The sequence below is a fragment of the Salvelinus alpinus genome, chromosome 9 (genome assembly GCF_045679555.1).
Source record: "Salvelinus alpinus chromosome 9, SLU_Salpinus.1, whole genome shotgun sequence".
In the NCBI taxonomy this organism is placed as follows: Eukaryota; Metazoa; Chordata; class Actinopteri; order Salmoniformes; family Salmonidae; genus Salvelinus; species Salvelinus alpinus.
The window spans coordinates 49,123,192-49,144,039 of NC_092094.1; the positions used below are offsets into that span (position 1 = coordinate 49,123,192).

Sequence of the window (20,848 nt, forward strand, 5' to 3'; positions counted from 1 at the left end):
CTCTGCCTCTTGCAAAGACACTGCAGTGGTTGAAACCAAAAATTGCTCATTTGGACTCATCAGACCAAAGGACAGATTTCCACCAGTCTAATGTTCATTGCTCGTGTTTCTTGGCCCAAGCAAGTCTCTTCCTATTATTAGTGTCCTTTAGTAGTGGTTTCTTTGCAGCAATTCGACCATGAAGGCCTGATTCACAAAGCCTCCTCTGAGCAGTTGATGTTGAGATGTGTCTGTTACTTGAACTCTGTGAAGAATTTATTTGGGCTGCAATCTGAGGTGCAGTTAACTTTAATGAACGTATCCTCTGCAGCAGAGGTAACTCTGGGTCTTCCTTTCCTGTGGCGGTCCTCATGAGAGCCAGTTTCATCATTGTGCTTGAAGAAACATGAAAAGTTCTTGACATTTTCCACATTGACTGACCTTCATGTCTTAAAGTGATGATGGACTGTCATTTCTCTTTGCTTATTTGAGCTGTTCTTGCCATAATATGGACTTGGTCTTTTCCCAAATAGGGCTATTGTCACGCCCTGATCTGTTTCACCTGTCGTTGTGCTTGTCTCCACCTCCCTCCAGGTGTCGCCCATCTTCCCCATTATACCCTGTATACTCATACCTGTGTTCTCTGTCTGTTGCCAGTTCGTTTTGTTTGTCAAGTCAACCAGCGTTTTTGTCTCAGCTCCTGCTTCTCCCTAGTATCTCTTTTTCTCGCCCTCCTGGTTTTCACCCTTGCCTGTTCTGACTCTTGAGTCCGCCTGTCTGACCACTCTGCCTGACCTGACCCTGCCTGCCGTCCTGTACCTTGGCCCCACTACTCTGGATTATCGACCCCTGTCTGCCTTAACCTGTCGTTTGACTGCCCCTGTTGTTACAATAAACATTGCTACTTCTACACAGTCTGCACTTGGGTCTTACCGGAAACCTGATAGCTATGTTCTGTATACCACCCCTACCATGTCACAACACAAATGATTGGCTCAAACACATTAAGAAGGAAAGAAATTCCACTAATTAACTTTTAACAAGGCACACCTGTTAATTGAAATGCATTCAAGGTGAGTACGTCATTAAACTGGTTGAGAGAATGCCAAGAGTGTGCAAAGCTGTCATCAAGACAAAGGGTGGCTACTTTGAAGATTCTCAAATATATTTTGATTTAACACATATTTTGGTTACTACATGATTTCATATGCTGGGCCAATTGTGCGCCGCCCTATGGGACTCCCAATCACGGCCGGTTGTCATAGAGCCTGGATTCAAACCAGGGTGCCTGTAGTGACGCCTCTAGCACTGAGATGCAGTGTCTTAGACTGCTGCGCCACTCGGGAGCTGTATATATAAAACTAAAATTTACACATACAGAATTTAACCTCTTCTTTGGGTAGGCACAAAACTACATTCATCCTTCCATTAATAATTTTAAGCCGGTACCGGTTACCTTCAGATGAGTCCCGTGACAGTTGTGGGGAGAGCACCATTATGTTCATGAGAATCTCCCCTTTCTACAGTGGGTTTACATTAGTTTGTAGCCTAAACTGTTCAGACGCTACAGAACTTTTCATGAGAAGACCGATATTTCAGGATGTCTCATGGTCTGACAAACACCGCTCTAGCTCTGCCACCTTTCACTGCAGATATCTCTAGCTTAAATGTAATTAAATATTTATTTAACCTTTATTTAACTAGGCAAGTCCGTAAAGAAAAAATTCTTATTTACAATGACGGCCAACACCGGCCAAACCCGGACGACGCTGGGCCAATTGTGCGCTGCCCTATGGGACTCCCATGTGATACAGCCTGGATACGAACCAGGGTGTCTGTAGTGACGCCTCTAGCACTGAGATGCAGTGCCTTAGACCGCTACGCCACTCGGGAGCAAATTGACGGATTTTGATGGGGATTTTTTTATTATGCTACTTAGATTGACGCACCGGTGCATCAATCGACTATAGGGGGTTAATTACTGCATTTGATAACTACCAATTAGCTTTTGTCAGCGTTTTATTTGAGAGAATGGTCTTGTTGTCGAGGAGATTACGTGCTGATACTCTCATGCCAAGGCAAACAGGACACCCTGGTGTGTGTCTGTCGAGCACTGATAAGACTGTCGCTAGAGTTGGCAAACAGCCATAGAGGTGCTCTTTCTCATCGGCTGCCAAGCAAAGCCGCTCTCTGTATTCATGACTTGGATTTATTGTGTCAGACTGAGATTTAAATGCACTATTTGTTACCAAAGGCCTTTAATTCTAGGGCCTGCACCACTGCTTCCCACTAATTAGTTCTCGCAGACCAGACTATTCAGTTTAACTTCAATAATCTTGAACTATAATCACAACAGAAGTTCGAAGGCACTGTGTGAGACTGAAGACAAACAGGGTGGTACACAACCAACAACTTGCTAAAGGCAAGAAAGGGGCTGCATTCCAAACACGTAAAAGACACACCCTCTCCCCTCAGCCCTCAAATGAAGCGGACACTTCTGATGACGCATCATGACGTATGATGCAGGGCAATGGGCGAGGGAAGAATGATTGAATTTTAAATGGGCCGCCCTTGCCCGCTATTTTGCCACTCGTTCGTCCCACGGTTGTGTCAGTCAATCATGATTGCATTTCATATCTTGGCTAGAAGACAATGCATCCGCAGACATTAAATGCTAGCCGTCAGGCGATATCAGGTATATCAAAAATGACAATGTATGATGTCAGGGAAAGTGGTATGCGCAAGCTAATGTTTCCAAAAGCTAACCAAACAAAACCATCATTACTTTTACAATTAGGTTTGTGCCGTCATGTGCACTAGTAGAACCATTTCTAACTTATTTATATTCGATTTTACTTACACTTGTATGTTGACTTCTCCATATTGATGTTGGTTTTAAGTTTTGGCTGAATTTTCTTTGCCGATGTACAGTCATCTTGAATTGAATTATGGGGCGTTTCAGGCCCCAGAGTGAACAGAATTGTACACTCGCAAACTCGATCACAAATGAGTGCTGAGGGGCTTACGTTGCCAACTTCCCTTGCTCGGCTAATTGTTTGGACCGACGGCAAAGATGGCTTCGGGGATTCCCCCAAGGGCATAAGGCGAGAGAGTAAGTGGACGAGGGTGTGTCATTTATATGTTGAAACACAACCACTGTACATTTGGCAAGTAGTCTGCACCCTGTTCCCTGCTTTAGCATGTATTTTTAAGTGGTTAGGTGGGGTAGGAACAACAATTGATTTTCCCAGATGTGAGATACTTAATGTACACAGACACATTCATTGTAATTATGTGGTGCATATCAAAGCCATAAGCACTAGAAATCTCTCTTTTGTCTACAATCCTTTCTGTGCGTCTTGGCATCCTGCTGTCTTTGTATAACCAGCTGCTACTTGAGATCTGTCTCGCTCTTTGTGTGTGTGCGTGCGTGTATATGTGTGTGTGTGTGTACATATTTTATACATGCATGTATGTGCATATCAATTGTGTGTGAATATATTCATGAGAAAGGGTGTGTGCGTGCGTGTGTGTGTGTGAGGAGGAGTGGGAGGCTGTTGTGTGTCTGGCTGAGTTGACAGTATGTGAGAGGACAGTGTAACAGAGTGTAAACCTTGTCGTCTTTGTTTGGTAATTATGACACACTGCATTCGCATGATAGAGGGGCCAAATGGGTAGAGCCATCAGGGGAGAGAGAAAAGAGCATACCAAACAAAGGAAAGAATTGTCTTGACCCTCTTCAACCCACTGGTTTTAGGAATAGTCCTTTATCTCTTAACAATAGGGCTATGGTATATCTAGACATACCATCTGTCTGTCAGATACTCTGACAAAGAACACTACACCATGTCTTTTATTCATGCGCTGTATTGTTAAAGTGCCACAACAGTGGACTTGACAGTGCTTCCACCTACTTTGCAATGTTTTCATTTTTAAGCGCCAGTCGAACACTGTTTGTCAAGATATTGCAGTTTAATAAGGGCGATGGCCGCGTCCCTGTGGAAATCTAATTAGCATAATACAAGATGGCTTCGGGACAAGTCTTCGGGACAAGTCTCTGAATGTCCTTGAGTGGCCCAGGCAGAGCGCGGACTTGAACCCGATCTCTGGAGAGACCTGAAAATAGCTGTGCAGCGACGCTCCCCATCCAACCTGACAGAGCTTGAGAGGATTTGCAGAGAAGAATAGGAGAAACTCCCCAAATACAGGTGTGCCAAGCTTGTAGCGTCATACCCTAGAAGACTCAAGGCTGTAATTGCTGCCAAAGGTGCTTCAACAAAGTACTGAGTAAAGGGTCTGAATACTTATGTAAATGTCTATTTTTTTAAACCTGTTTTTGCTTTGTCATTATGGGGTATTGTGTGTAGATTGATGAGGGTTGGGAAAACTATGTAATACATTTTAGAAAATAAGGCTGTACCGTAACAAAATGTGGAAAAAGTCAAAGGGTCTGAATACTTTCCGAAGGTACTGTATATGGAGACTGTTTAGTGCCCAAAATAAGAGGACAGACACGTCAGAACAAACTTCCTTTTGTAGAACCCCCCCTCGGCTTAGACAGGGTTTAGACCCGTATGGGTTAAATGGAGGAAACACTGCCTGCTCCAATGTTCACACACTACCTGGTGTTTTACCTTTGATTAGGGCACTGGATTATCAGGCTTCACAAATGTTCCATTACGCAACAAGTTTAACTGAACCTCAGTTTTATGTTGATGGGGAATTGGTCACAGTCGGTAGGAATCTCATTAAATAGGATAGTCATATTTTTTTCCCCCACTGGTAATTGTTGAAGAAAGATATTGCTTTATTGTTGTGATAAAGTTGAAAGGTTGCAGGAGCATTCTTCAAACCAAAAGGCATTACTTAAACGGAGTGGCTGTGGTTACAGATTTTCTGGAACCTGATTTTCCATAGCTAAAGATACAGGAGCTTCTGCGCATGTGAATATTTTTTTACGTAGCTGCTGCCAACTCCACAATCGCTTCCCCCTCCTTCCATATTTGCATACATAGCTGAGCTCACTCCGCTGCCAATGTAGCTGCTGCTCAGTGCTCCTCTGCCGCTTCCCCCTCCTTCCATATTTGCATACATAGCTGAGCTCACTCCGCTGCCAATGTAGCTGCTGCTCAGTGCTCCTCTGCCGCTTCCCCCTCCTTGATCAGTGATGAACGCCTTAGTCGGGTGTAGTGTACAAGCTTCATGTTGTACACAAAAGACATGGTCGACATGTTCAAATTATAGCAGAAGAGTAGGCTATTAAACATAAGCACGATTTTGTGTTATTTTTTCAGGGGTGGCGAAGCAAAGCAAACTTGCCCATTGTCAGACTCTGGTTACCAGTCCAGATTTGAGTCCTGCACGAGCATGAATTTTAAGCACGAGCCCTATCCATGACCTCAAAGTTCAGGCCCTACCAAATTTATGTCCCGGCCCTGCTAGAAACCCGAAATCAGAAATAAATGAAGAGATAAAGTAAATCTATTAGCTTCTCCACGCTGTCTGTCACTCTCTCCCTGCTCTCTGCTCGGTCTGCATGTGTTCTGCTAATGGCAGCTCTGGGTCTGTGAGTATCCATAGCAACAGCTCCGCTTGGGCGACTTTGCTCAATGACAAGACATGAGAGAGCAGTTAGCTGTTAGCTACTTTTTGTCACTCTAAACTCAATGAACATTATTCTTTTCTGTGAAATAATCTCTCCTGTCTTGTACTTGACGAGGTTGAAGCATGTCTGATACCATGTTATAATCTTAATAAGATATGACTGTACTGTGCAGCAAAGAACGAGCAAATGGCACAACTTCAAAATGTTAGTGATCAATTTATTGATACCCGAGCCCTACCCGTACCCTAGTTATTGATGAAAAAACATGCCCTACCCGGCCCTAACCCCATGCATAATGTCGGGGCCCGTTGGGCTCGGGTCGAGTAGCAGAGCTCTAGTCCAGATAAACGCTCGACACCCTAGACCACATGTGTCAAACTCAAGGCCCGCGGGCCAGATGTGGCCCGCCAGGTCATTTTATGTGGCCCGCGAGAGCTTAAAAGTTTTGAGTGTCTAAAAATAAATACCAAAAAATAAATTAAGAGCGTGCTTTGACCAAAAATTACATTCCCACAATGCCTTTCGACTACGCTAGCCACGGCAGTGTCCATGCCAACGAGTGGAATTGAGATATAAATAATGATCCCAAAATGTCCAGAAAGAGAAAAGTTGATGCAGACGGAAGACTGTTTCAAGAAAGATGGGAAGGCGAATACTTGTTTGCGCTTCAAGGAGAAAGACCGGTATGTCTTTTGTGTTACGAGGCGGTGTCGGTTGTCAAAGAGTACAATCTGCGTCGACATTTTGACACCAAACACGGAGCTAAGTACGCTAAAGCTAGCCTTCAAGAAAAGCAACAAATTGCCCAAGAATTAAAAGGCAAACTGCGGTCGCAGCAGAGTTTGTTCATGAAATCCACAGCCAAAAACGAGGCCGCGGTGAAAGCTAGCTTCATTGTGGCTGAAGAAATCGCCCACGCTTCCAAGTCTTTTTCAGAGGGAGCGTTTTTGAAGCAGTGCATGCTGAATGTCTGTGAGCAGGTGTGTCCCGACCAGTTACAGACTTTTAAAAATGTCAGTTTATCAAGAAACACCATCGTCGACCGAGTGAAGGAACTAGCAGAAAATCTTACAACACAGCTGGCCGAGGAGACACGCAGCTACACAGCTTTTTCATTAGCTGTTGATGAAAGCACAGATAACACGGACACAGCGCAGTTATCAATTTTTATTAGAGGCGTAAAGTCGGACCTCTCTATCACTGAGGAGCTGTTGGATGTGGCTGCAATGCATGGGACAGAACATTTTTGATGCGGTAGAGAAGTCCGTAAGTAAAAATGCATTGCAGTGGGAAAACTTGGTAGGATTAACTACAGACGGTGCACCGGCAATGTGTGGAGGAAAAGTGGGCTTGGTTGGACTAATGAAGGGGAAAATGCAAAAAATGAACTGTCACACGCCTTTGATAACGTATCATTGCATTATCCATCAAGAAGCTTTGTGTGGGAAGGTGCTGGGGATGGAGGACATTGTGACCACAGTCATGAAAACAGTGAACTTCATTCGGGCGCGTGGCCTGAATCACCGTCAGTTCCAGCAGTTTTTGCTGGAGATGGGCTCGGAACACGGGGATGTGCTGTACCATACAGAAGTGCGGTGGCTGAGTAGGAGCAAAGTCCTCAAGCGATTTTTCGAGCTCAGGAAAGACATTGCTCTTTTTATGCAGAGTAAAGGAAAACTCATGTCTGAACTATCAGATCCAAAGTGGATGTGTGACTTTGCTGTGTTGTGTGACATAACCGACCATCTCGCCCAGCTGAATCAGAAGCTGCAGGGACGCAAACAAGTCATCACGCAGATGTCCGACACGATCACGGCTTTCCAGCGTAAATTGGACTTATGGATGTGGCAAGTGAAACAGGACAATCTTGTTCACTTTCCTGTTTGTCAGAGCATGTCAGCCTCATTTCCCGAGACTTTTTCATGTGCTCAGTTGGCTACCAAACTGAGCTGGTTAAAGACTGAGTTTGATCGGCGCTTCTCTGACTTCAGAGCACAACAGTCTGGCTTTGACATCTTTGCCAATCCTTTCACCACCGATGTCTGCACTGCACCCCAACACCTTCAGATGGAGCTAATTGAGCTTCAAAGCGACAGTGGCCTGAGAGCAAAGTTTCAGGATGCTACAATCCAGGACTTTTACCGTCTGCTGCCTCCTGGTTTGATGCCACAGCTTCGACTTCATGCTGCCCGTGTTCTGTCCATGTTTGGGAGCACCTATCTGTGCGAACAGTTTTTTTCCATAATGAATCTGAACAAAAACAAGCACAGATCACGCCTCACGGATGACAACCTCCATGCTGTTCTACGCATTGCCTCAGCACAGGACCTAAAACCAGACATTGACACACTGGTAACGGGAAAACGGTGTCAGACATCTGGTCAGAAAACACACAGGCAAGCATTTTTTTTTAAACTTAATTAAAATATAATAAAATGTAATTCAACCAAGAAGAAGAACAGTTAAACTGTGTGCAATTTAATGATTGTGCTTGCATTTTGTTTTGTGTTTATCATTTTCAGAACATGATCAATCGATAGTAGAGAGAGAATCCACTTGGTGTGTTCAAGGACAGGCAGCATCTCCTCATCAAAGACTAACCGAAAAACTTGACCAATATAGTTGTGAACTGAGTCAACCTTTATTTTGGTATTTTTAGTTGATTACATATTATTTATGTGTAGCTGCTGTAGTAATTATTTAATGTTTGCAGGTTTATGTGTGTATGCAGACAAATTGTTGTCATCAAACCATCAGTTGGGTGCACGGCTGTGTGCAGCCTTTTTTTGTAAAATGCTACATGTGTCATACATGTTCTTTGCAGCTAAGTTTTGTTATTTTTCTTTATTCACTTGGACAGTTTGATCCTTCATTAATGGAGTTATGTGGGTTTTCATAAGCTGACAAAATTTAAAAGGATTTATGTTAGAGCTACAAGCAAACATATATTTTCTATGCAACTGTAATTGTCACTTGAATAAGTTATAATAAATAATGAGTTATTTAACATTAAGGAGGAGTTACATTTATTTTACATTACATTCGATTACATTTATAAGTTACATCTGGCCCTTTGAGGACAGCCATTATGCTGATGTGGCCCTCGGTGAAAATGAGTTTGACACCCCTGCCCTAGACGTTCGGCTGCCCAGAGATGGAACAGCTAGGTAGCAGTTTAGGGGCCTGTATGTTGTTGAAACGCAGATTGTTTTCCGCCCCAATGCAAAACTTGAGTGGGGAGTTAGTATGCAGCTAAAGCAAGACACAGACACGCAGTCTAATTAGCAATTTAATGAAATGTCTTCATCGTCATTGCAAACATTGTCTAAGCAGGAGGCAGACAGGCAAAGTAGTAGTGTTCTTTTTTCAGGAACTGTAGCTAGTGGCTACGATATGGCAGCAACAACAAAGATTAGCCTACATCATCACACAAAATGCAGATTGTTCTAATACAATGTGTAGGGACCGCATCCTGCTTGTGCAACTGCAAAATCCATTACAACAGACAGAGAAGTTTGTGAGGAGAAATATGAGGCTGAGACATAGGCTACATCATCATGGTTCAGAAGAGGGTGAGTAAAAAGAGAAACATGAAGGGAGGGGGAGTGTGAGCAGCAGCTACATAGAAAAAAAGTGTGAGTAAAATAACACATGCGCAGAACGTTCATTTTGTACATAATGTGTATGCTACCATCTCTTATGACCGAAAATAGTTTTAAAAAATTCAAAAAAATAATAAACGGAAAAGTGGTGTGTGCATATGTATTCACCCCCTTTGCTATGAAGCCCCTAAATAAGATCTGGTGCAACCAATTACCTTCAGAAGTCACATAATGAGTTAAATAAAGTCCACCTGTGTGCAATCTAAGTGTCACATGATCTCAGTATATATATATATATATATATATAGATACCTGTTCTGAAAGGCCCCAGAGTCTGCAACACCATTAAGCAAGGGATGCCACCAAGCAAGCGGCACCATGAAGACCAAGGAGCTCTCCAAACAGGTCAGGGACAAAGTTGTGGAGAAGTACAGATGAGGGTCGGGTTATAAAAAAATATCAGAAACTTTGAACATCCCACGGAACACCATTAAATCCATTATTAAAAAATTGAAAGAATATGGCACTACAACAAACCAGCCAAGAGAGGGCCGCCCACCAAAACTCACGGACCAGGCAAGGAGGGCATTAAGAGTGGCAACAAAGAGACCAAAGATAAGCAAACATTTGGTGTTCGCCAAAGAGCATGTGGGAGACTCCCCAAACATATGGAAGAAGGTACTCTGGTCAGATGAGACTAAAATTAAGCTTTTTGGCCATCAAGGAAAACGCTATGTCTGGCGCAAACTCAACACCTCTCATCACCCCGAGAACACCATCCCCACAGTGAAGCATGGTGGTGGCAGTGTCATGCCGTGGGGATGTTTTTCATCAGCAGGGACTGGAAACTGGTCAGAATTGAAGAAATGATGGATGGCAGTAAATACAGGGAAATCCTTGAGGAAAACCTGTTTCAGTCTTCCAGAGATTTGAGACTGGGATGGAGGTTCACCTTCCAGCAGGACAATGATACTAAGCATACTGCTAAAGCAACACTCGAGTGGTTTAAGGGGAAACATTTAAATGTCTTGGAATGGCCTCGTCAAAGTCCAGACCTCAATCCAATTGAGAATCTGTGGCATGACTTAAATATTGCTGTACACCAACTTGAAGGAGCTGAAGCAGTTTTGCCTTTAAGAATGGCTAAAAATCCCAGTGGCTAGATGTGCCAAGCTTATAGAGACATACCCCAAGAGACTTGCAGCTGTATTTGCTGATAAAGGTGGCTCTACAAAGTATTGATTTTGGGGGGGTGAATAGTTATGCATGCTCAAGTTTTCTGTTTTTTTGTCTTATTTCTTGTTCTTCTTCACAATATAAAATATCTTCAAAGTGGTAGGCATGTTGTGTAAATCAAATGATACAAACCCCCCAAAAATCTATTTTAATTCTAGGTTGTAAGTCAACAAAATAGGAAAAATGCCAAGGGGGGTGAATACTTTCGCTCACCTAGAGTTCTTCATAATACGCTGTAGACCACATCTCCCAAGAGTTTTCATCTATATTTTTGTAGCCGTCTAATTACCACCACAAAAAGACGCTGGCACTAAGACCTCACTCAACGAGCTGTATAAGGCCATAAGCAAACAAGAAAATGCTCATCCAGAAGCGGAGCTCCTAGTAGCCGGGGACTTTAATGCAGGCAAACTTAAATATGTTTTACCTCATTTCTACCAGCATGTCACATATGCATCCAGAGGGGAAAAAAACTAGACCACCTACTGTATATTCTACACACAAAGACACGTATGAAGTTCTCCCTCACCCTTCATTTGCAAAATCTGACCATAATTCTATCCTCCTAATTCCTGCTTACAAGCAAAAACTAAAGCAGGAAGTACCAGTGACTCGCTCAATAAGGAAGTGGTCAGATGACGTGGATGCTACGCTACAGGACTGTTTTGATAGCACAGACTGGAATATGTTCCGGGATTCATCCAATGGCATTGAGGAGTATGCCAACTCAGTCACCGGCTTCATCAGTAAGTGCATTGATGACATTGTCCCCACAGTGACCGTATGTACATATCCCAACCAAAAGCCATGGATTACAGGCAACATCCGCTCTGAGCTAAAGGCTATAGCTGCAGCTTTCAAGGAGCGGGACACTAATCCGGAGGCTATTAAGAAATCCTGCTATGCCCTCAGACAAACCATCAAACAGGCAAAGCTTCAATACAGGACTAAGATTTAATCCTACTACACTGGCTCTGACACTCGTTGGATGTGTTAGACCTTGCAAGCTATTACAGACTACAAAGGGAAACCCAGCCACGAGCTTCCCAGTGACGAGAGCCTACCAGACGAGCTAAATGCCTTTTATGCTTGCTTTTAGGCAAGCAACACTGAAGCATGCATGAGAGCACCAGCTGTTCTGGACGACTGTGTGATCACGCTCTCCGTAGCCGATGTGAGCAAGATCTTTAAACAGGTCAACATTCACAGGGCCGCAGGGCCAGACGGATTAGCAGGACATGTACTCAGAGCATGCGCGGTCCAACTGGTAAGTGGCTTCAATGTCATTTTCAAACTCTCCCTGACCAAATCTGTAATACAAACATGTTTCAAGCAGACCACCATAGTCCATGTGCCCAAGAAAGCGAAGGTAACCTGCCTAAATGACTACCACCCAGTAGCACTCACGTCGGTAGCCATGAAGTGCTTTGAAAGGCTGGTCGTGGCTCACATCAACACAATCATCCCGGAAACAGACTCACAGATGATGCAATCTCAATCGCACTCCACACTGCCCTTCCTCACCTGGACAAAAGGAAGACCTATGTGAGAATGCAGTTCATTGACTACAGCTCAGCGTTCAACACCATGGTGCACACAATGCTCATTACTAAGCTAACAACCTGGGACTAAACACCTCCCTCTGCAACTGGATCCTGCACTTCCTGACGGGACGCCCCCAGGTGGTAAGGGTAGACAATAACACACTGATCCCCAACACGGGGGCCCCTCAGGGGTGCATGTTTAGTCCCCTCCTGTTCTCACCGACGACTCCGTCGCCAAGCATGATTCCAACACCGTCATTAAGTTTAGTGACGACACAACGGTGGTAGTCCTGATTACCGACAATGATGAGACAGCCTAAAGGGAGGACGTCAGAGGCCTGGCAGTGTGGTGCCAGGACAACAACCTCTCCCTCAACGTGAGCAAGACAAAGGAGATGATCGTGGACTACAGGAAAAGGAGGGCCGAACACGACCCAATTCACATCGATGGGGCCAACAAACGAACAAACCAACAAACGATCATAGTCCAAACACCCCTACATAGTCCAAACACACCACACCTTCATGTACAAATTACCTCGACTAACCTGTACCGCCGCACATTGACTTGGTACCAGTACCCTGTGTATATAGCCTCATTATTGTTATTTTATTGTGTTACTTTTTTACTTTTACATATTTTACTTGAGTTTATTTAGTAAATATTTTCTTATCTCTATTTCTTTACTGCATTGTTGGTTAAGGGCTTGTAAGTAAGCATTTCACGGTAAGGTCTACACCTGTTGTATTTGGCGTATGTGACAAATAAAATTTGATTTAGTTTGATCCTTAGCATTGACAAAGAGGTGAATGGACGGGGGTGAACACTCCGTATTCGCCGCCACAGCCTTACCTTAAAGTGGAAGAAACCAGCAGAGGTTAAAAGCAGTGCTTTGGTTCTAATTAGGTTAATTGGGTATGTTTCTAGTGGTTAGAGCATTGGGCCAGTAACTGAAAGGTTGCTGGATTGAATCCCTCGAAGACGTGGATGTCTATTAAGGAAGCCCCCCACACCACTCGGATTCAGAGGGGTTGGGTTGAATGCGGAAGACACATTTCAGTTGAAGGCATTCAGTTGGACAACTGACTAGATATCCCCCTTTCCATTTAAAATGTTGACTGACATGACCTTTGTGTCCAATGCATCTTGCAAGTGTTATTCTATGACCCTGGTTGACCCTGTTTGTCTCTGATTCCAGACGGTGTCCATCGCGTCATGGCCCTCTGCACCCTGCGCGTCACCATCATCACCGATGAGATGCTGACCAACAGCATCACAGTGCGTCTGGAGAACATGTCCCAGGAGCGCTTCCTGTCCCCGCTCCTCTCCCACTTCATGGAGGGCGTGGCGGCCGTCCTATCCACCAGCCGCACCGGTGTCTTCATCTTCAACATCCAGAACGACACGCACGTCCAGGGAAGCATCCTCAACGTCACCTTCTCTGCCCTGCGCCCTTCTGGGGGAAACAAACTTGGGGGGTCCGGGGGCACCATCCCCCATGGAAGATTTTTCCCCTCAGAAGCCCTGCAGGAGCAGATTTACCTGAACCGGACTCTGCTCACCCTGGTGTCCAGCCAGCGTGTGCTGCCCTTCGACGATAACATCTGCCTCCGTGAGCCCTGTGAGAACTACATGAAGTGTGTGTCAGTGCTGAGGTTCGACAGCTCAGCACCCTTCGTGTCCTCGGATACGGTGCTGTTCAGGCCAATCGAACCGGTGACGGGGCTGCGTTGCCGATGCCCAGCAGGCTTCACTGGGGACTACTGTGAGACGGAGATTGACCTGTGCTACTCAGGGCCCTGCCAGAACAACGGCAAGTGCCAGAGCAGGGAAGGCGGGTACACTTGCGAGTGTCCGGAGGACTTCACAGGTGAGTGTTATTATACACTTTTTGGTATCTTACTTGACTCTTTCTTTCACACAATTCTCAATCTTCTATTTTTTACTCTTTCTTCAACTTTTTTTCTTTCTCCATGTCATTAGTACTTACAGTTGAAGTCGGAGGTTTACATACACCTTAACCAAATACATTTAAACTCAGTTTTTCACAATTCCTGACATTTAACCCAAGTAAACATTCCCTGTCTTAGGTCAGTTAGGATCACCACTTTATTTTAAGAATGTGAAATGTCAGAATAATAGTAGAGAGATTGAGAGATTTCAGCTTTTATTTCTTTCATCACATTCCCAGTGGGTCAGAAGTTTACATACACTCAATTAGTATTTGGTAGCATTGGCTTTAAGTTGTTTAATTTGGGTCAAACATTTCGGGTAGCCTTCCACAAGCTTCCCACAATAAGTTGTGTGAATTTTGGCCCATTCCTCCTGACAGAGCTGGTGTAACTGAGTCAGGTTTGTAGGCCTCCTTGCACGTACACACTTTTTCAGTTCTGCCAACAAATTTTCTATAGGATTGAGGTCAGGGCTTTGTGATGGCCACTCCAATACCTTGACTTTGTTGTCCTTAAGCCATTTTGCCACAACTTTGGAAGTATGCTTGGGGTCATTTTTCATTTGGAAGACCCATTTGCGACCAAGCTTTAACTTCCTGACTGATGTCTTGAGATGTTGCTTCAATATATCCACATCATTTTCCTCTCTCATGATGCCATCTATTTTGTGAAGTGCACCAGTCCCTCCTGCAGCAAAGCACCCGCACAACATGATGCTGCCACCCCCATGCTTCATGGTTGGGATGGTGTTCTTCGGCTTGCAAGCCTCCCCCTTTTTCCTCCAAACATAACGATGGTCATTATGGCCAAACAGTTATATTTTTATTTCATCAGACCAGAGGACATTTCTCCAGAAAGTACAATCTTTGTCCCCATTTGCAGTTGCAAACCGTAGTCTGGCTTTTTTATGGTGGTTTTGGAGCAGTGGCTTCTTCCTTGCTGAGCGGCCTTTCAGGTGATGTCGATATAAGACTCGTTTTACTTTGGATATAGATACTTTTGTACCTGTTTCCTCCAGCATATTCACAAGGTGCTTTGCTGTTGTTCTGGGATTGATTTGCACTTTTCACACTAAAGTACGTTCATCTCTAGGAGACAGAACGCGTCTCCTTCCTGAGCGGTATGACGACTGCGTGGTCCCATGGTGTTTATACTTGCTTACTATTGTTTGTACAGATGAACGTGGTACCTTCAGGCGTTTGGAAATTGCTCCCAAGGATGAGCCAGACTTGTGGTCTACATTTTTATTGTGAGATCTTGGCTGATTTCTTTTGATTTTCCCATGATGTCAAGCAAAGAGGCACTGAGTTTGAAGGTAGGCCTTGAAATACATCCACAGGTACACCTCCAATTGACTCAAATTGTGTCAATTAGCCTATCAGAAGCTTCTAAAGCCATGACATCATTTTCTGGAATTTTCCAAGCTGTTTAAAGGCACAGTCAACTTAGTGTATGTAAACTTCTGACCCTCTGGAATTGTGATACAGTGAATTATAAGTGAAATAATCTGTCTGTAAACAATTGTTGGAAAAATTACTTGTGTCATGCACAAAGTAGATGTCCTAACCGACTTGCCAAAACTATAGTTTGTTAACAAGAAATTTGTGGAGTGGTTGAAAAACGAGTTTTAATGACTCCAACCTAAGTGTATGTAAACTTCCGACTTCAACTGTATATTATATTTGAGATTCTTCAAAGTAGCCACCCTTTGCCTTGATGAAAGCTTTGCATTCTCTTGGCATTCTCCCAACCAGCTTCATGAGATAGAAATGTGCCTACCCCCATCAGTACCTTTCATCTGCTTTCACAAACCCTATAGGGCTAAATATTCCCACTATATTAAAGACATGGCCCACAGCCAAAACCCTGATTCTGCAGAGAGACTATTACTTGTTAATCAAACTCTAGCCGTCTATGCTTTGAAGGCTCTTGACCAGCTCCAGGTAGTCTCAAGTCATAATGGAGGTGATGATGGTTGACCTGACAGTGCCTGTCTCAGGTTTCTCACACTTTCGGGAAAAAGATCCCTCGTAATTCCCTCCAAACCGGAGATTATCTGTCTTGCAGTTGGGTCATTACCCGCTGGAATTCCTTGCGCTGTAAATCATAGGTGTTCTCTTTATCCAGATCTTGTCAGTGTCATTTTTGCGACACACAATACCCCACACTATGAGCTGGACATAGATATGATCGTGGCACATTCCTTTTGACCAGTGGGAAAATCATCTCTTGACTCCTTCGTGCATCTCTTTCATAATATGTATGTTGGCTCTTAAAGGGTGATATAATCCCACAACACTTTCCGCAGACATTTCTCTAGTCTTCCTGTCTATCTTCTCTGTCTCGTCAATATAAAAGCCTGATTATGCAATACATTATGTAACCATACATCATCCTTTCCTTATTTTTTAATTGACAGCTTTCTTTCTGCTCAGTATGTGACCCTTAATGGTCACCCCAAGCTGTTAGGGAAAGCACCCCTGAGTTAAAATCACTACTGACATCAGCGTCCATTTGAAAGCTGTCATCACCGGAACACATCTCAGGTCTAGTTAACGAGACAGGACTGTATCAGGGTGGATGGCTGGTGGGTCGTGACAGGTGTCTTACAGACCACCGAGGTGGCCTGCTGCTTGGGCCAAAGACACTCCATTGTCCTGTTGTCATTATGCCACAAGCCGTTTGCTTCCAGTGGAAGAGCCAGTGTCAGTGTGGGTCACAGAGCATAGCTGTTACAATACACAGTGTTTTGACATGCTTGTGAAGGGGGGTTGAGCCTCCGCTGCCCTCTCTCTGTCCATGCAGACTAGCTTGTAGGTTGTGGGGTAATGGATTTGAACTTGTGAGATGGATTGTGTCCCCTGTGAACCTGCCTGGTTTCAGCTTGTTCACAAAAAACATACTTGGGGGGCTTCGTCCTGGACACTTCATAACATAAAAGCCTGAATGGAGGATTTAAAGGAGAACATGTGTAACTGCTTTCACACCTACCCCAACTTTTGTCTTTCTCCAGACAGTTTTTTCCTCTCTAGAGGATATATCCAGCAGATATTTCTGCCCACCTGTACTGTTCTTCCCTTCCTACAGGTGAGCATTGTGAGGTGAACTCCCGCTCTGGCCGATGCATCCCGGGGGTGTGTCAGAATGGGGCCAGGTGTGTGGATCTCCTGGTGGGGGGGTTTGTGTGCCAGTGCCCCCCGGGGGAGTACCAGAAGCCTTACTGTGAAATGAGCACCCGCAGCTTCCCCGGCCTGTCCTTCATCACGTTCAGAGGGCTACGACAGAGGTTCCACTTCACAGTGTCCTTCATGTGAGTACACCTATGTATCTTATAACGTCTGTATAATAACGTGTGTACGAGTGACTTTTTCTGGTGGGTGTACATTTGTGTCTTCCTCTGGCTCTCTCACCTGTATTTTACACCTGTAGTTTTTTTTTGACAGAGTACTGAGCCATCTATCCACACCCAAATGATACACATCTCACGCCATGTCTGGATACATATACAACACCTTTGTAATAAGCAGTAATGGCTGTATCCATGGCGATACAAATAAGCAGCGCCCCTTCGTCTTTGTCTCACCAACAGGACATGTTTAGGCACGTCTGAACCTTAAATCACAGAAGTGCTGAATCACAGGGCTGCTACGTCAGCCATGACATTTGCGTTCTGTATCGCGAAGGAAGAGCAAGCCGTTTGATCCAGTGGTTAGATGCGGATCAAACTCTAAAATCCTTTGAAAGTTTGATTGCGCCTGCTGCCCTGCCTGGGGGGATGTGGGATATGTAAAGGCTGCAGTGAAACATCTCTTTCTAGCGTCCAGCTCACGTTCCCTGGCAAAGGTAAAACAGGAAGGGATGCATGGAGCCAGAGTGACCTTTGGCTTTGTTGATCATGATTTCCTGTCACGATGCCCTGTGCCATGTGGCTTCTGACTCCTGTGCCCATACCCGCTAAGTGCCACAGGGTTAATGACACACAGCGGCATGGCTAGTACTAGCCCTGGTTCTATGTCTGTCCACACCAGTCCTCCTTCCCTACGTCATTTTCCAAATCCCTTTTGTTCCTCTCATTGTCCATAGTCCAATATGATTATTCTTTCCATTTTCCCTTTTTCTCTCGTATTGTCCCTCATTTCCTAGGTTAATTTGCCTCTCAATGTCTCCCCCCTCCCCGCACACAACTGATATTGTTCTCGCGTTACCTCAAGAGATATAACCACGCTTTGTGGACTAATTAAATGGCTCCATTAAATAGCTCTCCTGTGCATGTTCCCCTCCTCTTCATAGCCTTCCTCTGTTGATAATATACTGTGCTGTACAATCAAAGTGACCTTTGGTTCTGTATGACTTGCAGGTTTGCCACCAGAGAGAGGAATGTCCTGCTACTTTATAACGGACGGTTCAACGAGAAGCACGACTTCATCGCCTTAGAGATCATCGAGGAACAAATCCAGCTCACCTTCTCAGCAGGTGAGGACATAAAGGGTTCAGAGAAGAGATGGCCCAGACTTCAATTTCCTCTGTTCCCTTTGCTTCTCTTCGCTTCACTTCTCTCTCCTACCCCCCTCTCTGTGAAATACAAAATCTCATTAACAGGGAGGTTCTAACCAGCTGAGGGAGGGGTCAAAGTTTATGCAGCCAACCCTCAAATACCTGGGAAAATTGAGGGTAAACAGTGATCATGCAGTTCACCTAGTGTTAGTGTGTTGAGTTTGGCAGGGAATTCATGCCATGGAGGTATTATCCTAAAAAAAACAATCAGTAACCATTAAACTATAATTGTGTTCTGGATGAGTAGCATCGTTATTGAAAGACCTCCTCAGAGGTCCAAAAGGTTGTGTTTTTCTTAGTCTTCCCCAGCCCAATCCCTCAGCTTTATACCAAACCAAGTGACAGGGCTGCCATTTTGTAAAACACAGACTCAGGTTTGTGACTTTAAAGAAAGAATGAGAAGTGAGATAGAGTGAACATCCTGAGAGGAAGTATCTATGAAAATGGCCAAACTCAGTTGGAGTGGATTCCATGTCGATTAAACACTTTCCTGTTTCCTATATCCTATTTCCTTCCCTGTAGGAGAAGTCAAAACCACAGTATCACCCTTTGTCCTAGGTGGGGTCAGTGATGGCCAGTGGCATAGAGTACAGCTACACTACTACAACAAGGTAAGCACGCTTCCTGGATATGTGGAGCCTCTCTTCAGAACGTAATAGAATGATGCATGTCCCTGTCCGAAGGGTAAGTGATGAGGCGTGTGGTGGGTTGGGGTGGGGGAGAGAGATAGGGAGGGGTCAATAGTTTGGGAACCAGTAGGATACTAGGGCACCAGTAGGATAAGGATATTATGAACCCAAATGAAGTGCCCTCATAAGCCTACAGGCCTCAATCTAACAGGTCAAAGGTCATTCAAGTAGGGAACCCATACTATCCCCCCACACCCCCCAACTCCATACAGAGTTCAGATTTTTAAAGGATTGTCATGGGAACAGACACACTAGTCTTTGTTTGGGGCGTTTTGAAGCTCAGGGATGAGTTAAGTTGAGGCCGTCGTATTCACAAAGACAAGAGAAGGGATTATTGAGATTCTATTTGAGCATTGTACTATTGTTTTGAAAGACAATCTGGTTTAGGCCTGTGTAACTAAACAGGAAAATCTCAACATATAACTATTTCTGGACCCAGGGCCTTCTATGCAAATTATTGTGGTCGCCCACTGAGAGACCTGTCCCTTGAAAGATATATGAGTTATTTTTCTGAAACTTTTAAGCTTTGGTTAGCTTTTGTCACGGCCGTGAAAAGAACTGGACCAAGGTGCAACGTGGTGAGCGTACATTTTCCTTTTATTTGAAAAAGACGCCGAACAAAACAGTAAACACTACAAAACAAACCGTGAAGCTAAAGGCTATGTGCCATAAACAAAGTCAACCTCCCACAAAGACAGGTGGAAAAAAGGGCTACCAAAGTATGGTTCTCAATCAGAGACAACGATAGACAGCTGCCTCTGATTGAGAACCACACCCGGCCAAACACAAAGAAATAGAAAACATAGAAATAAAGAAACTAGAATGCCCACCCTAGGGCGTGACAGCTTTTGAAAACAACACAGTTATGTGAGAATGCACTAGGGTACCCCTACTTGTTACGTTACAGCCTTATTCTAAAATTGATTAAATCGTTTTTGATGAATCTACACACAATACCCCATAATGACAAAGCAAAAACAGGTCTTTATAAATGTTTGCACAATTGTTACAAATAAACAACGGAAATATGACATTTACATAAGTATTCAGACCGTTTACTCTGTACTACGTTGAAGCACCTTTGGCAGCAATTACAGCCTCGGGTACAACGCTACAAGCTTGGCACACCTGTATTTGGGGAGTTTCTCCCATTCTTCTATGCATATCCTCCCAAGCTCTGCCAGGTTGGATGGGGAGCGTCGCTGCATAGCTTTTTTCAGGTTTCTCCAGAGATGTTCGATCAGGTTCAGGTCCAGGCTCTGGCTGGGCCACTCAAGGACATTCAGAAACGTGTCCCATTCCTGCGTTGTCTTGGCTGTGTGCTTAGGGTTGTTGTCCTGTTGGATGATGAACCTTCGTTCCAGTCTGAGGTCCTGAGCGCTCTGGAGCAGGTTTTCATCAAGGATCTCTCTGTACTTTGCTCAGTTCGCCTTTCCCTCGATCCTGACTAGTCTCCCAGTCCCTGCAGCTGAAAAACATCCCCACAGCATGATGCTGCCACCACCATGTTTCACCGTAGGGATGGTGCCAGGTTTCCTCCAGACGTGACCTTGGCAATCAAGCCAAAGAGTTACATTTTGGTTTCATCAGCAGAGAATCTTGCTGAATATTTTCATGGTCTAAGAGTCCATTAGGTGCCTTTTGGCAAACTCCAAGTGGGCTGTCATGTGCCTTTTACTGAGGAGT

The 20,848-nt window shown here is 44.4% G+C and overlaps 2 protein-coding genes across 3 annotated transcripts in view; both read left to right on the forward strand.

Annotated features, from left to right (window-relative positions):
* The window catches only part of LOC139530258 (cadherin EGF LAG seven-pass G-type receptor 1-like), an 84,918-nt gene that overhangs the window by 36,051 nt on the left and 28,019 nt on the right, over positions 1-20,848 (forward strand). For both annotated transcript variants that reach the window (XM_071326492.1, XM_071326493.1), the window contains exons 2-5: positions 13,166-13,837; positions 17,007-17,229; positions 18,277-18,392; positions 18,996-19,084. In XM_071326492.1, the coding sequence (XP_071182593.1) occupies positions 13,166-13,837; positions 17,007-17,229; positions 18,277-18,392; positions 18,996-19,084 (1,100 nt within the window). The remainder of the gene's footprint in view (positions 1-13,165; positions 13,838-17,006; positions 17,230-18,276; positions 18,393-18,995; positions 19,085-20,848) is intronic.
* Positions 6,672-8,591, forward strand: LOC139530257 (general transcription factor II-I repeat domain-containing protein 2B-like). The gene is made up of 2 exons (XM_071326491.1): positions 6,672-7,980; positions 8,107-8,591. Exons 1-2 carry the CDS (start codon positions 6,800-6,802, stop codon positions 8,111-8,113), a joined length of 1,188 nt encoding a protein of 395 aa, XP_071182592.1. The 5' UTR covers positions 6,672-6,799; the 3' UTR covers positions 8,114-8,591.